General features: G+C 36.7%; 1 protein-coding gene across 2 annotated transcripts in view; it reads left to right on the top strand.

Annotated features, from left to right (window-relative positions):
* thoc2 (THO complex 2) overlaps positions 1–12,496 on the top strand; it is a 145,591-nt gene that overhangs the window by 56,886 nt on the left and 76,209 nt on the right. For both annotated transcript variants that reach the window (XM_067456848.1, XM_067456846.1), the window contains exon 16: positions 12,253–12,337. In XM_067456848.1, coding sequence (XP_067312949.1) covers positions 12,253–12,337 — 85 coding nt within the window. The remainder of the gene's footprint in view (positions 1–12,252; positions 12,338–12,496) is intronic.

The raw sequence follows: 12,496 nt of genomic DNA, 5'->3' as shown, positions 1-12,496 counted from the left end.
AATGAGCTGATAACATCACCGTTTTCTCCAGAGCGGCTGTACTGCCGAATCAAATTCTGGTGCTGTATTTTCCTGTTTAACACTGGGAAGCTGCTTTGAAACAATCGGACTTGTAAAAAGCGCTATATAAATAAAGTTGACTTGACGAGAGAAAGCAAAAGAGGCGGTGCAGTAAAGCTTAGCAGGCAATTAAATTATATCTGTGCTAAACTTATTTTTGTCCTCTAACTCAATCACAGGCGACTGAAATCGTATAAATTACTATAATTAAAGACGTTTTTTGGCCACCTAGCGTGAAATTTGGTTGCATATGCGAGTGATTTACTCGCATTGTAGAGCGTTGCGTTATTTTCCAGTCAGTGGCCTTCCATGACTGTGTGTCTGTGCTGTGAGACGGGCTGCCAGACGTTAGTGGAGTGTGTTATTGTAGGAGGTGCAGGTGGTGTGTTAGACTGCAGTGCTGCTGCGGAGGATCTGTGAGCACTGAGGCACAAATACAGAGGAGTGTTCATTCAGCACGACGTCAGGAGGAGGCAGAAATCTCCATTAGGCTTTCATCTCAGAGCTCAGTGCATTCTGCTGTGCTCAGAGACACACAGGGTCCGTTCGCCATAACACACTTCAGAATGTGTGCTGGGCAATAGCCAGGAAAATACACAACTAGAGCGCACTGTGTACAATAATGTTCTCGCAATGCAACTCCATTTGCCATGGGATGAATTAACCAGAAGTTATATACAATATTAAAAAAATAGGGGTGGGAATAGTTAGCTACCTCACGATTCATTCAAATTCTGATTCTGGGGGATGATCCGATTTGGTGTTAATTTAAAATAACAAATTATGGTAACACTTTAGTATGGGGAGTATAATTTACTGCTTATTAATAATTAGTAAGATGTAGCATTTAAGTTTAGGTATTGGGTGGGATTACAGGGTGTCCGCGGGGTTTTAAAAAGTATTAAAAAGTGATAAATCCAAATGGTCAAATTTAAGGCCATTAAAAGTGTTAAATGTCGTCTCAGAGGTATTGTTTTTTTTTCCAAATTAGGTATTATTTTTTCAGACTATCAGGTGTCCTATTCTGGTTAGTTCGTTTAAATATGGGCTTTAGCATTTCTGGGCACATAATAAAAGATCTTTCGTCTCCGTCTCGATGTATGTTTGATGCTGACGCCATATTCAGCGGTCGTTCGGGATCATCTCATAACACTGCGCGCTCAACAGAAGTGACTGGCTTACGTTTTATTTTAGACTTGTTTCAAGGCATATCTTCAACGACTATCCTCATAAGAGCAATCTTAAATGATTTATATAAAGTCTAAAATGAGCAAAAAGAGTTGTGAGAGAATAAGGCGAGATCCATCGACGGTATTTAAACAGTGAGATCTGCGTGTCTGCCTGCTCTTAAAGGGACAGCAACCAATAAGGCTTCCTGTCAGTAAAGTTAAAGAACAAAGGGAACAGAGAAAATGACTCGCTGCTCTTGATTAAATAACTTTTGTAGCTTTAATAAGGATTAACTATTTAATTTATAGTTTATGCACTGCAGACTGCATATAACTTTGATAACTTTATAAAATTTCTGTATATTTCCCAACTGTTAAGACAGGAAGGGCAGGAGTAAACATGACATTTATTATGGGTTTATGTTAGCACTGTTTCCAGTTTACTTATATTTTTATGTTTTTGGAGCCTAATAAATAAATGTAAAAAAAAAAAAAAAGGCTACTGGCCTTCATTCATAAAAAGATGCCATTTAAACAAGTATTTAAAATATACTGTCTTTATGTTGTTTCTACATTAATTTGATTAACTGAAATTATTATATAAAAAAATATATTAAAAACGTACAAAAACATTTCTTTTATTGCGATTAATCACAGAAGAAATGTGTGATTTAATCTAGTTAAAGTTTTTAATCGATTGACAGCACTAGTTTTTAGTATTTTGTTAAATTCAACAACTTATCACAGTTATAGAAATGTCATATTTGGCTCAGGTTTTGTTGTTGGAACAAAAACACCAAATAATTGATAATTAATAATTGCTGAATTACCAATTACTAATTGAAATCAAATGTGAATGCAGTAATGCTTCTCCTTAACCAACCTTTGTGAATGTTGAGATGTATTTTACTGTGTCTGAATTAGGGATGCACCGATACCATTTTTCCAGAACCGATCCGATATTACAATGTTGAATATCGGTCGATACCGATCCGATACCAATGCAGTTTTGTCTATGTAGAATTTCTAAGCCTTAGTGTGTAGAATTGAATAAATTAGGTTAGTGAATAATTCAGCAGCAAAAGTTATAAAATCACGAGTGCACAATAATTGTATAAAATCTAAACATTTAGTTGGGAAAAAATAAAGGAAACCACAAAATCTGTCTGAATAACTGTAGCTGTAAATCTGGTAAAATATGTTACACAAAAAATATTCATGAAAAACAAGTAAATATATTTATAGAAATAGGGCCTATACACTAAGAAATTGCATTTATTTTAAATGTATAATGCATATTTTTAATGAGGCAGCAACATATAGATAGAGCAGAACAAGAAAGGCTATTAATAAGGCTTTCATAGCGCAACAGTAGCATAATACAGAGCGGCACAAAGCGCTTATGCGCATCCCGTGCGCAGGATGATGCGCTTGAAGCAACACAGAGTCACATGCTCACAGCCACAGTCATAGACGCTCACAGCGCGCCGCGCCCCGTCCGCATCGAGAAGTTTAAAACAAGATATAGACGCGTAGTATATCTATGCAGTATTCTTATAAGCCGTTTATTTTAACAGTTTAACATTTCAGTTACTGTGTGAAAAACAATACAATATCTAGTCCAGTGTTGTGATCTAACTGACACCCGGTAGAAAGTAACACGGTTTACAGCAATAAACGCCAGCAGGTAGCCATTTTTTTGAGAAACCATAACGTTAGAGCGTTATCTACAGATCAAGCATAATAACAGAAACAATAAATAATCTTGGAACGTTTCATCGTGTTGAGTGTCACCGAACGCGACAGTTTAAAGCTGAATGGAGAGTGACTGACAGCCGCAGTGGAGGGAAGCATTGACCTGAACTAATCTGTACTCGCATTAAACGATGGAATGGCTTCAGAACACTTATAATATAGTGCACGAATCGTGGATGCTTTATAAGGTTTTTGTGCCTTTTGTGGGGCGCTGGGGCTTAACAATAACACAGAATATTATGCGCACAGTATCGAATTTGGATCGGTCCTGTCTGTCCGATACCCGATCCGGCAAATAATGGCAGATCGGAGCCGATACCGATCCCGAGTATCGGATCGGTGCATCCCTAGTCTGAATGATAACTTATAACAGATTTCCTCCTGGTGTCGATTCTAAATCTATTCTTTTTTGTATGTTATATATGTCAAAATCTGTGTAAATAATAGAAAGGTCACTGATTAACACTTGCAATTCAGTGTCGTGATGGTTTTAAAAAATATTCAGAAGGTATTAAAAAAGTAGTACATTTAACTTAAGGATTGCTGTATATACCCTGGATTAAGGGATGTAGAATAAGGTCATGCAGAATAAGGCATTAATATGTGCTTTATAAGTGCTAATAAACAGACAATATCCTAGTAATATGCATGCTAATAAGCAACTAGTTAATAGTTAATAACTGAACCTTAAAATAGTGTTACCCAAATTATTAACAGTTACTGTAGTACTTCATATAAGTAATTTTCTATAAAAAAAAATGCCTTCAAAATGCAAATGTATGTCTGTAAGAATAAAGAAACGTTCAAAGCAATAAATAAAGTCTGCCTTCAGTATCTTGAAAGTTTCCAGGCAAGTGCATTTAAGTTTTTTTCTTCTTTTTTTCCCCTTTTTTTCCATAAACATTATTGCTGTTTGATTATTACCAATGACATCATATGCCGCAGGTTATCTTATAGTCTGCGTTCACACTAATGCACAATCAGTTTTGACATTTCAAATGTTCTGTCGGTTTAACCCCTCAAGACATAACTGACTTTGGCTTAATGCACTTGCATCTAGAATTGCTTTTATGATACAAAATTAATTTAAACACTTACCCGAAAATCCGCACAGCCTCGTGCTGCGAGCGCTCTTTAGAGCAAACACAACAATGTGAGCATTTGAAGGCAGCCGCCTGTCAGTGAGTTTCGTTTATCAAATACACTCATCTGATTGCATTTCAAACATCATAAATAATGTCTTTGCAGAGAAAGCACTGAAATGCCAGCAAAACTGCACTTTGTAAGCACCGCAACATCGAGCGAAAACCTGTTTCTCCTATGGAAGTAAAACTGTGCCACTGGATTTTGAATTCTAATTTTTAGCACTGAATTTTTTTACATCGAATTTTTAACACTGAATTTTATTTTGCATCTAAATCAGACTTTGAATTTTAAAAGCCATCGAATTTCTAGCTCTGTTTTTTTTTGACTATGACATTTTTTCAATGTTTTAAAAAAATTCAGTGTAAAAAGAAATTCAACGTCTCAAAAAATTCAGTGTAAAAAAATTCAACGTCTCAAAAGATTCAGTGTAAAATAATTCAACGTCTCAAAAAATTCAGTGTAAAATAATTCAACGTCTCAAAAAATTCAGTGTAAAAATATTCAGAGTCAACATCCGGGTAACCAAGGAGAAGCAATCGATCCCTGTATCAAATCATCCAACATCCAGCCAATCATTTACGATCCATTGGTCATGAGTAAACTCACTGAAGCGCCATCGTGTGTGTTCTGAGCCATGCTGCTGAGCTCTGGAGCTCACCTGAAGTGAACTTCCCCGCCAGTGCCGTTTCTAGGCATGGGCAAACTAGGCGGTCGCCTAGGGCGCCAACAGTTGGGGGGCGTCAATGAGCCCCCGCCCCAACAAGATTTTTTAGTTATTTCATATATATTTTATTATTAATATTTCGTACTTTTTCTATTTCAAGGCATTATGATTAGTTGCGATTATTGGAGTGAAGTCGCCATGGTGATAGTGGAGCTGCTGTAATGAAATGAGATCATGTAGAGGGCGGCAGGGAACGTCGTCATCCGAGGCGTTGTAACGCTTGTGTCCGAGTGAAAAATGTGGATAGCTCACTTAATGTAACTGGAGTGGATGCAAACACGGAGGCGATTAACATCAAACAGATCGCACTTTATTCCCCGCTGAACTCTCATCACAAACTCCCTTTCCATCCACAGCATTACTTAATAAAACAAAATAACTGTTAGCAACAGAAAACAGAAAATAATCCCCACACATGGGAGCTCAAGACTCAGTGCGCACATTCACAAAATGCAGACTTCGTTTGCAGGGAGCGCTCGCAACTGTTAAAGGGGCCACACTATATTTCTACTCGTTACAGCGTGCTTTAGTTTCATCATCATGAAAAGGTCAAAGCCATCAGGGGCTCAGTATCGTAAAAAGAAAGCGAAATAAACAGGTATAGCCTACTTATTGGTTACTTGTTCTCTACTAAGCTGGTCCCTCTATCATAATGTTGAGCAAAACATTACACTGAATATTAGTACTGGACGGACCACACGCCATGCTCATTTCAGGTGCAGAACATTATAGCAGTTAATTTGAATAATTTTTTTTTTACATCAGAGATAGCTGTTTAGTGTAAATTGATCAAGTAGGCTAATACTGTCATAACCATGGGCGTCACTAGGCCCTTTTTTATGAACTTATGCATCAGCCCCCCTTAAAAAAATATGTGATTAACCTTTAAAACATGAAACTGGCGCAAGGCTTCGGCTACTGCTTCGTCCCGTCTTTTAGTCTTTGTGTCACTGTGTTCTTCAATCCGCAGCGGCGCCGAGTGACATGGTTTTCAAGCTATTGTTATCTAATTTTTTGGCCTTCAGAACATCTTAAAATACACATATGTAGATCATAGAAATCAAATTTTTCTCGGGGGAGCATGCCCCCGAACCCCCCAACATCTGTGATCTCAGAGATAATAAACCTAGCTACATTATTCGATTAATGCATGTACAATATGCCCATGAAATAAGGAAGTCATATTTACTTAATAAGTTGAAGTAAAAAAAAAAAAGGGGGGGGGGGGGTGCAACATATGAATCTCGCCTAGGGTGCCAGAAAGGCTAGAAACGGCCCTGTTCCCCGCCTTCCTGTTTCAGCATCACATGACCAATGGATCGTAAATGATTGGCTGGATGTTGGATGATTTGATACAGGGATCGATTGCTTCTCCTTGGTTACCCGGATGTTGACTCTGAATATTTTTACACTGAATTTTTTGAGACGTTGAATTATTTTACACTGAATTTTTTGAGACGTTGAATTATTTTACACTGAATCTTTTGAGACGTTGAATTTTTTTACACTGAATTTTTTGAGACGTTGAATTATTTTACACTGAATTTTTTGAGACGTTGAATTATTTTACACTGAATCTTTTGAGACGTTGAATTTTTTTACACTGAATTTTTTGAGACGTTGAATTTCTTTTTACACTGAATTTTTTTAAAACATTGAAAAAATGTCATAGTCAAAAAAAAACAGAGCTAGAAATTCGATGGCTTTTAAAATTCAAAGTCTGATTTAGATGCAAAATAAAATTCAGTGTTAAAAATTCGATGTAAAAAAATTCAGTGCTAAAAATTAGAATTCAAAATCCAGTGGCACAGTTTTACTTCCATATTCTCCCAGCCCATAGCCTACGCAGTAAAGCCTGTGATTGTTATTGTGATTCGCTTTTCCAAAGGTTATGTAAGATTAGTTACGTTTGTTTATATAGCTCTTTATACAATACAGGGCTCAACATTAAAGGAAATTAAATTTACGCCATGATTTACTCACCCTCAAGCCAATCCTAGTTGTACATGATGATCTTTTTTCCAGACAGTTATATTAAATAATATCCTGGCACTTTATAATGGCAGTTAATGGCAGCCCAAAATTTGTAGCCCATAAAAGTGTATACATCCATCATATAACTGCTTGCCTTATGAAGCGAATTGATGTATTTGTGTAAGATCCATATTTAAAACATTATAAAGTAAAATATCTAGCTTCCGGCTGACTGCCTTCTAGGGATGTGCGTTATACCGGTACTGGAAAAATACCCGTATATATTTTATGATTTTTCACATTTCGGTATATGCTGCTGTTCTGAAGTACCGCTAGATGGCAGTGCGTGCTACAAAAACTGACGCGAAACTGGCAAATGTGACAACAACATAGACGAATAAAATGGATAAAGCAGTTGAATCTCACTCAAGATCCCCAAAACGAATTAATAAAGAGAGGAGTAGAAGTGAAATTTGTAATTACTTTGCTTATAAAACTGATGAAGAACCATCAAACCTAGCCAAGAAGCATCTGTCACTATTCTGCCTTCTTAAGAGATCGACAGGTCAGCGAATAATTTAGACATTTTCTTTTTACACTGATCAACGCACATACATAGCCTAACATAAGATCGAATATCACAATCTCCAGCGTTCGTTTCAACCATTGACATTTAGATCTCATAATATTTGCACGCGTACTATTGCACTGTTTACATTCGCGTTAGACACAACCGACTGTGTTTATGTGAATACTCACTAAAGACGGACATTTGTACATAATTTTGTGTATTTGACTGTTTAAGGAAACTTAATTTATAATGTGTGAGCTCTAAGTTACAGGCGTGTGTGTCGTTGGTATGAGCTATCCTATGTAACTTTTTACAAAATGCTATAAAATCGCTTGCATGTTCAAATGATTTCCGTTATCCATCCTGAGACGGACGTGTTGAATCGGATTATGCAGATGGCTGTAGTGTAGGTGTAATGTCTTTTGAAGCCAGAAGCAATTTGCTAAGTTTTTTGCTGAAATTATTTCTCACAAGAAAGTTTTCAAATGACTGATTTGATGTGATAAACTTTGTTGATTCAGTTACTAATAAACATTCGTGGTAATTTCCCACTTTATAAACTCAAAACTTGCATAATTGTACTCATTCTAGCGCAATATACCCACACCAATATCAGACTATGTGGTATCGATTTAATATCGGTATTTTGGTATTAGATTGCGGTACCATACCCGAAGTCAAAATTGTGGTATCGAGCCATCCCTACTGCCTTCCATATTCAACTTACGAAGAAAAGCATGACAATATCGTTGGATGTAGCGTACGCATTTTGAACTGTGAGAGGAATTGCGCTTTCGTTATAAGTTGAATACGGAAGGCAGTCCACGGAAACCTACATATTTTACTTTATAATGTGTTATAAATGGATATTTTTCTTTATAATGTGTTAAATATGGATACTTTACTTACAAAAACCCATCGATTTAAAAGCTTGGAAGAGCCAGGACATTTTTTTAAACATAACTCTGATAGTATTAATCTGAAAGAAGAATGTCATATACATCTCGGATGGCTTGAGGGTGAGTAAATTATGGGATAATTTTCATTTTTGTGTGAATTGTCTCTCTCCAACACTTGTCCGGGACAAGTGGATTTTTTTAAGGGTCAAGTGAAAGAAAACTAGCCTGACTAAAACGTCAATAACAAAAAAAAAAAGGAATCAACAAAAACGAGAGTGATTTTGCACTCTTTTAGTGTAAGTGGCGATTTGATAGTGGATAATATATAGTCACGCCGCCTCTCGAGGAAAAATCAAGAGTTTTTCTATGGATAACGTGATACAAGCAACATCACATGACCAAGTGTGCTGTTTTCTCAAACACCATCCATCATGATTGACTGATTTCATATAACAGTTCAATAAACTAGTCGAATTAAAGCCACTTACATTTTAGAAGCAATATTGACTGTTTTGTTTTATTTCAGCAGTGAAAATAGTTCAGATCACAGCGGAACCACAGCAACACTATTGTGTTATGATTTACACAATATTATGATTCAACGTTTTAAACGAATCTGTTGAGTCAATAGCCATACTTACCCGTTATGTAATCACCAGTAATTTTGGTAATTCAAACTTTACCAGAAAGCTGTTTTAAACTCCCGAAACAAACATAGCTTTGTCTTTGCCTTTTTGTTCGAAATGACACTACACAATTAGCTCTTCAATATCGCTTGAGGTATATCAGTCCTTTTAGTAACAGGTTAGATGCATACTAGTGAGGCAACTGAGCTCCAGTGCTTCATGTGAGACTGCTGTGTGTCTGAAGATGACATTAGAGCATGTTCATTGTGCTCAGAAGGTTAAGCAAACCAATTAGGCCACCTGATGTGACGTGGGGAATGCTCAGGACCACACACACACACACACACACACACACACACACACACACACACACACACACACACACACACACACACACACACACAGGGCTCCCCTTATTAAGACCAATGACACTGTTATGCCTGAGCGATCAGCAGCTTCTGTCAGCTCACCGGCACAAATTGAAACTCCACAATGCCAGTGCTGGCGCCGTGCCCTTCTCCAGAGTGTGTGTGTGTGTTAGTGTGTGTTTTTCCCCCAGCTACTTTATTAATTTACTTTTTAATTGGCCCTTTTGTGCCACACTTCAGACAAAGCAGGTCTGCAGGAAAACACGGCCCCCTGCGCTCACAATTAACGGCGTTGCAAAGAACAGCCCGAGAGGCGCTGCGCTTCACGTGACAGTCCATCATGCGCCTGCTGGCATGTGTGATAAGAAATCGGCACAGACTCGTAAAACACAGACGGGACACGGACAGCCGTCCACTCTCACCGATAACGGAGACACACGTCTGACGCTTGTCATAGCTTGAAAATAATTATTATTTGTGCGAGAATCACAACACTGGGCAGCAGAGTTAACTAGTGGTCGACCGATGGGTTTCTCGTTGGATGGATATGTAATAAGTTTCCAGCATTAATGACCACGCGAAGCTCAACACTGCTGATATCGGGTACAATTTGGTACAGTTTTCATCTTAGTGTGAACAAGCTTTTAGGCTGTGCTTGTCAAAATAGCTCATTTTAAAAACCATTAAATATCCTTCTCATTTCATATTAAACACATACAGATAAAAAAAACTAATTAAATTAAAACAGAATCTACATTTATAAAACTGACCTGAGATCAGTTAAAGCCATTATACACTCATTCGTGTGTACACCAGATCAACTGCATCAAGTGGCGAACTACAGCTGAACAATACTGGATAAATTGAGAATCACATCTTTTTGTTTAAAATGGAGATCATGAGTCTAACAAGATTGACAATAGGCATGTGCCGGTATCACATTTTCATGTTGCGATTAATTGCTGAAGCTTTTATCACGGTATATGGTATTATTACAATATTTAAATATGTTGCAGAAAAAGTCTTCATACTATAACAGGTTTAATCACTTGCTTATAACAAAAAGAGCTGAACATTTAAATAAAATAAAGTATAAAGTAAACAAATATTTAAAATATATTAGTGCAAAATAACGATCAAGAACAATAGGTAACTCTTTACAATAAGGTCAACTAGTTAATGCATTAACATTAACAGAGGGAATAGCTGATTATTCTTCTTTGATGACATTAGTTAAAAAAAGCTTATTCCAGTTCTTCTGTGCTCGTTTTAATTATTCTAACAGAAATAACGATACTGATTGAAAAGACTGTAATTTTAAATATCAATGAAGCTTCACAATTACCAATACTTCAGCTAATGTAAGAAAAATGACTTCAAAATATTTACATATGACAAGTAAACAGTCATCAGTACAACTAAGAAACTAATTGCAAACAAAATGGAGAAAAAAAAATACAACAGAATGACTTCATATAATATAAACTTCGACAAATATAAAAAACTTGTGAAAAAAAGATGTGCTAACAGTGGTATTCAGATCACTAATAGCTTATAAGAAAAATAATCAAATGTGAAATAGCACTGCATATTCTTACTGTATATTAGGGGTGTGCGATTATATATTGTCTCGAGTTGGGTACCAAAACCTTTGTAACCGGACCGCAGACTTGCGTGTCACTTTAGTTCAAACGTGCTTTTGTGCTTTGGCTAACGCTGAGTCAAAGACAGACCCGCTAAGTGCTCGTTACACATCGCAACTATTCATTGTTTTCAACCACATCATGTTTATTTTAGGTTCCAGACGTTTAAATGCACGCAGGTACTAACAAAAATGTCTGCAATCCTTTCACTTCAAATTTGACTGCGTGTCTAATTTATGTCAGATATGCAGTATATAGTTAACTGTATAGGTTACTCCATTCTTCTCCCAGTTCACCAGTCACTTACTTTCATGTATTTTGCGAGACGTGGATACATTTGTGATGTAAATCCGACAGATCCGATTCTCAGAGGCACAAACTAACATGACAGCGCCCATTGCACATTATAGATCAACTAACACACATTCACTTACACAAATTTGAAATTGAGAATATATGATAGTTCATGACATAGTTAACAAGTTTGTGAATATTTTGATTAGAAAGCGGAAAAACTAAATGAAACCGATACATCTGTCATACAGCGCTATTGTGGCTGCTGTCACGTGAAAAGTATGACGTGTCGACATTGAAACAATTAGGCATCATGTGGTCATTTCTGCAAGACAATTCTGAACCTAGTTTTTAGCATACCAAGAATACCGACTATGGTTAATAAAGGCCTTGTGAAGCGAAGAGATTAAATTTAGTTGGTTCTGAGGACACTCTTTTGGCAGAAATGGAAGCTAGTGATTACAAACGCATGGCTTCGCGTCAGAAGGCCTTTATTAACATGCAGGAGCTGAAATGGTTTGAAACCAAGGGTTAAAACGTTGGCGTAACAAAGCTTTGTTTGCTTAAGTCACCTGACTTGGTGATAAATGCTTAAAACCACTGCTTTAAAACAAAAGATCAATAATGGTTTCAAAGCTTTATAAAGCAGTGTTTCAAAAGCACCCATCACTAATAATGCCTTTAAATTTGAAATATGTGTATTTTTATGATGGCAATATTATTTGAAAACACCATGTTTTGACCAGGGTGTTATATTTTGTGTATTTTATATATTGTACAAGTGCTTTGTTAATGATGAGGACATTTTAAGCTGTGAAAGACCTCTTGTATGTCAAAAGATGAAGGCAAATTTGATCTCTCGTCATGACCAATGGACATAATTATTAGCTAGATTAGTTAGTATAGCCAATTTATAGGCCTGTCTTTAGTTAACGGTGAGCGTATGAGTTATTAAATTTCCCCTTTTGATGTTTCTATGCTGCTCTTTCTCATTTTTACCTTCTCTGTGAATTTCTTCCCCAGGCGACTGACTAAGGAGAATGTGAAGCCCTCAGGAAGGCAGATTGGAAAGTTAAGCCACAGTAACCCCACCATTCTCTTTGATTATGTGAGTATTTTATTGCTTGTGACGGCCATTATGGTCCGCTAGACTAATGACAGGCTTTTACAGGGCTTTTTTTATAATCTGCAGTGTGCCATCAATTTTCATTGCTCCTGAGATTAAAAAGCATGTATATGAGCTCAGACCAGTGGCCTAATGCCCAAC

This window comes from Pseudorasbora parva, chromosome 11, assembly GCF_024679245.1.
Source record: "Pseudorasbora parva isolate DD20220531a chromosome 11, ASM2467924v1, whole genome shotgun sequence".
Classification (NCBI taxonomy): Eukaryota; Metazoa; Chordata; class Actinopteri; order Cypriniformes; family Gobionidae; genus Pseudorasbora; species Pseudorasbora parva.
The sequence above is the reverse complement of the archived record's forward strand: the minus strand, read 5'-3'. Positions and strand labels throughout refer to the sequence as shown.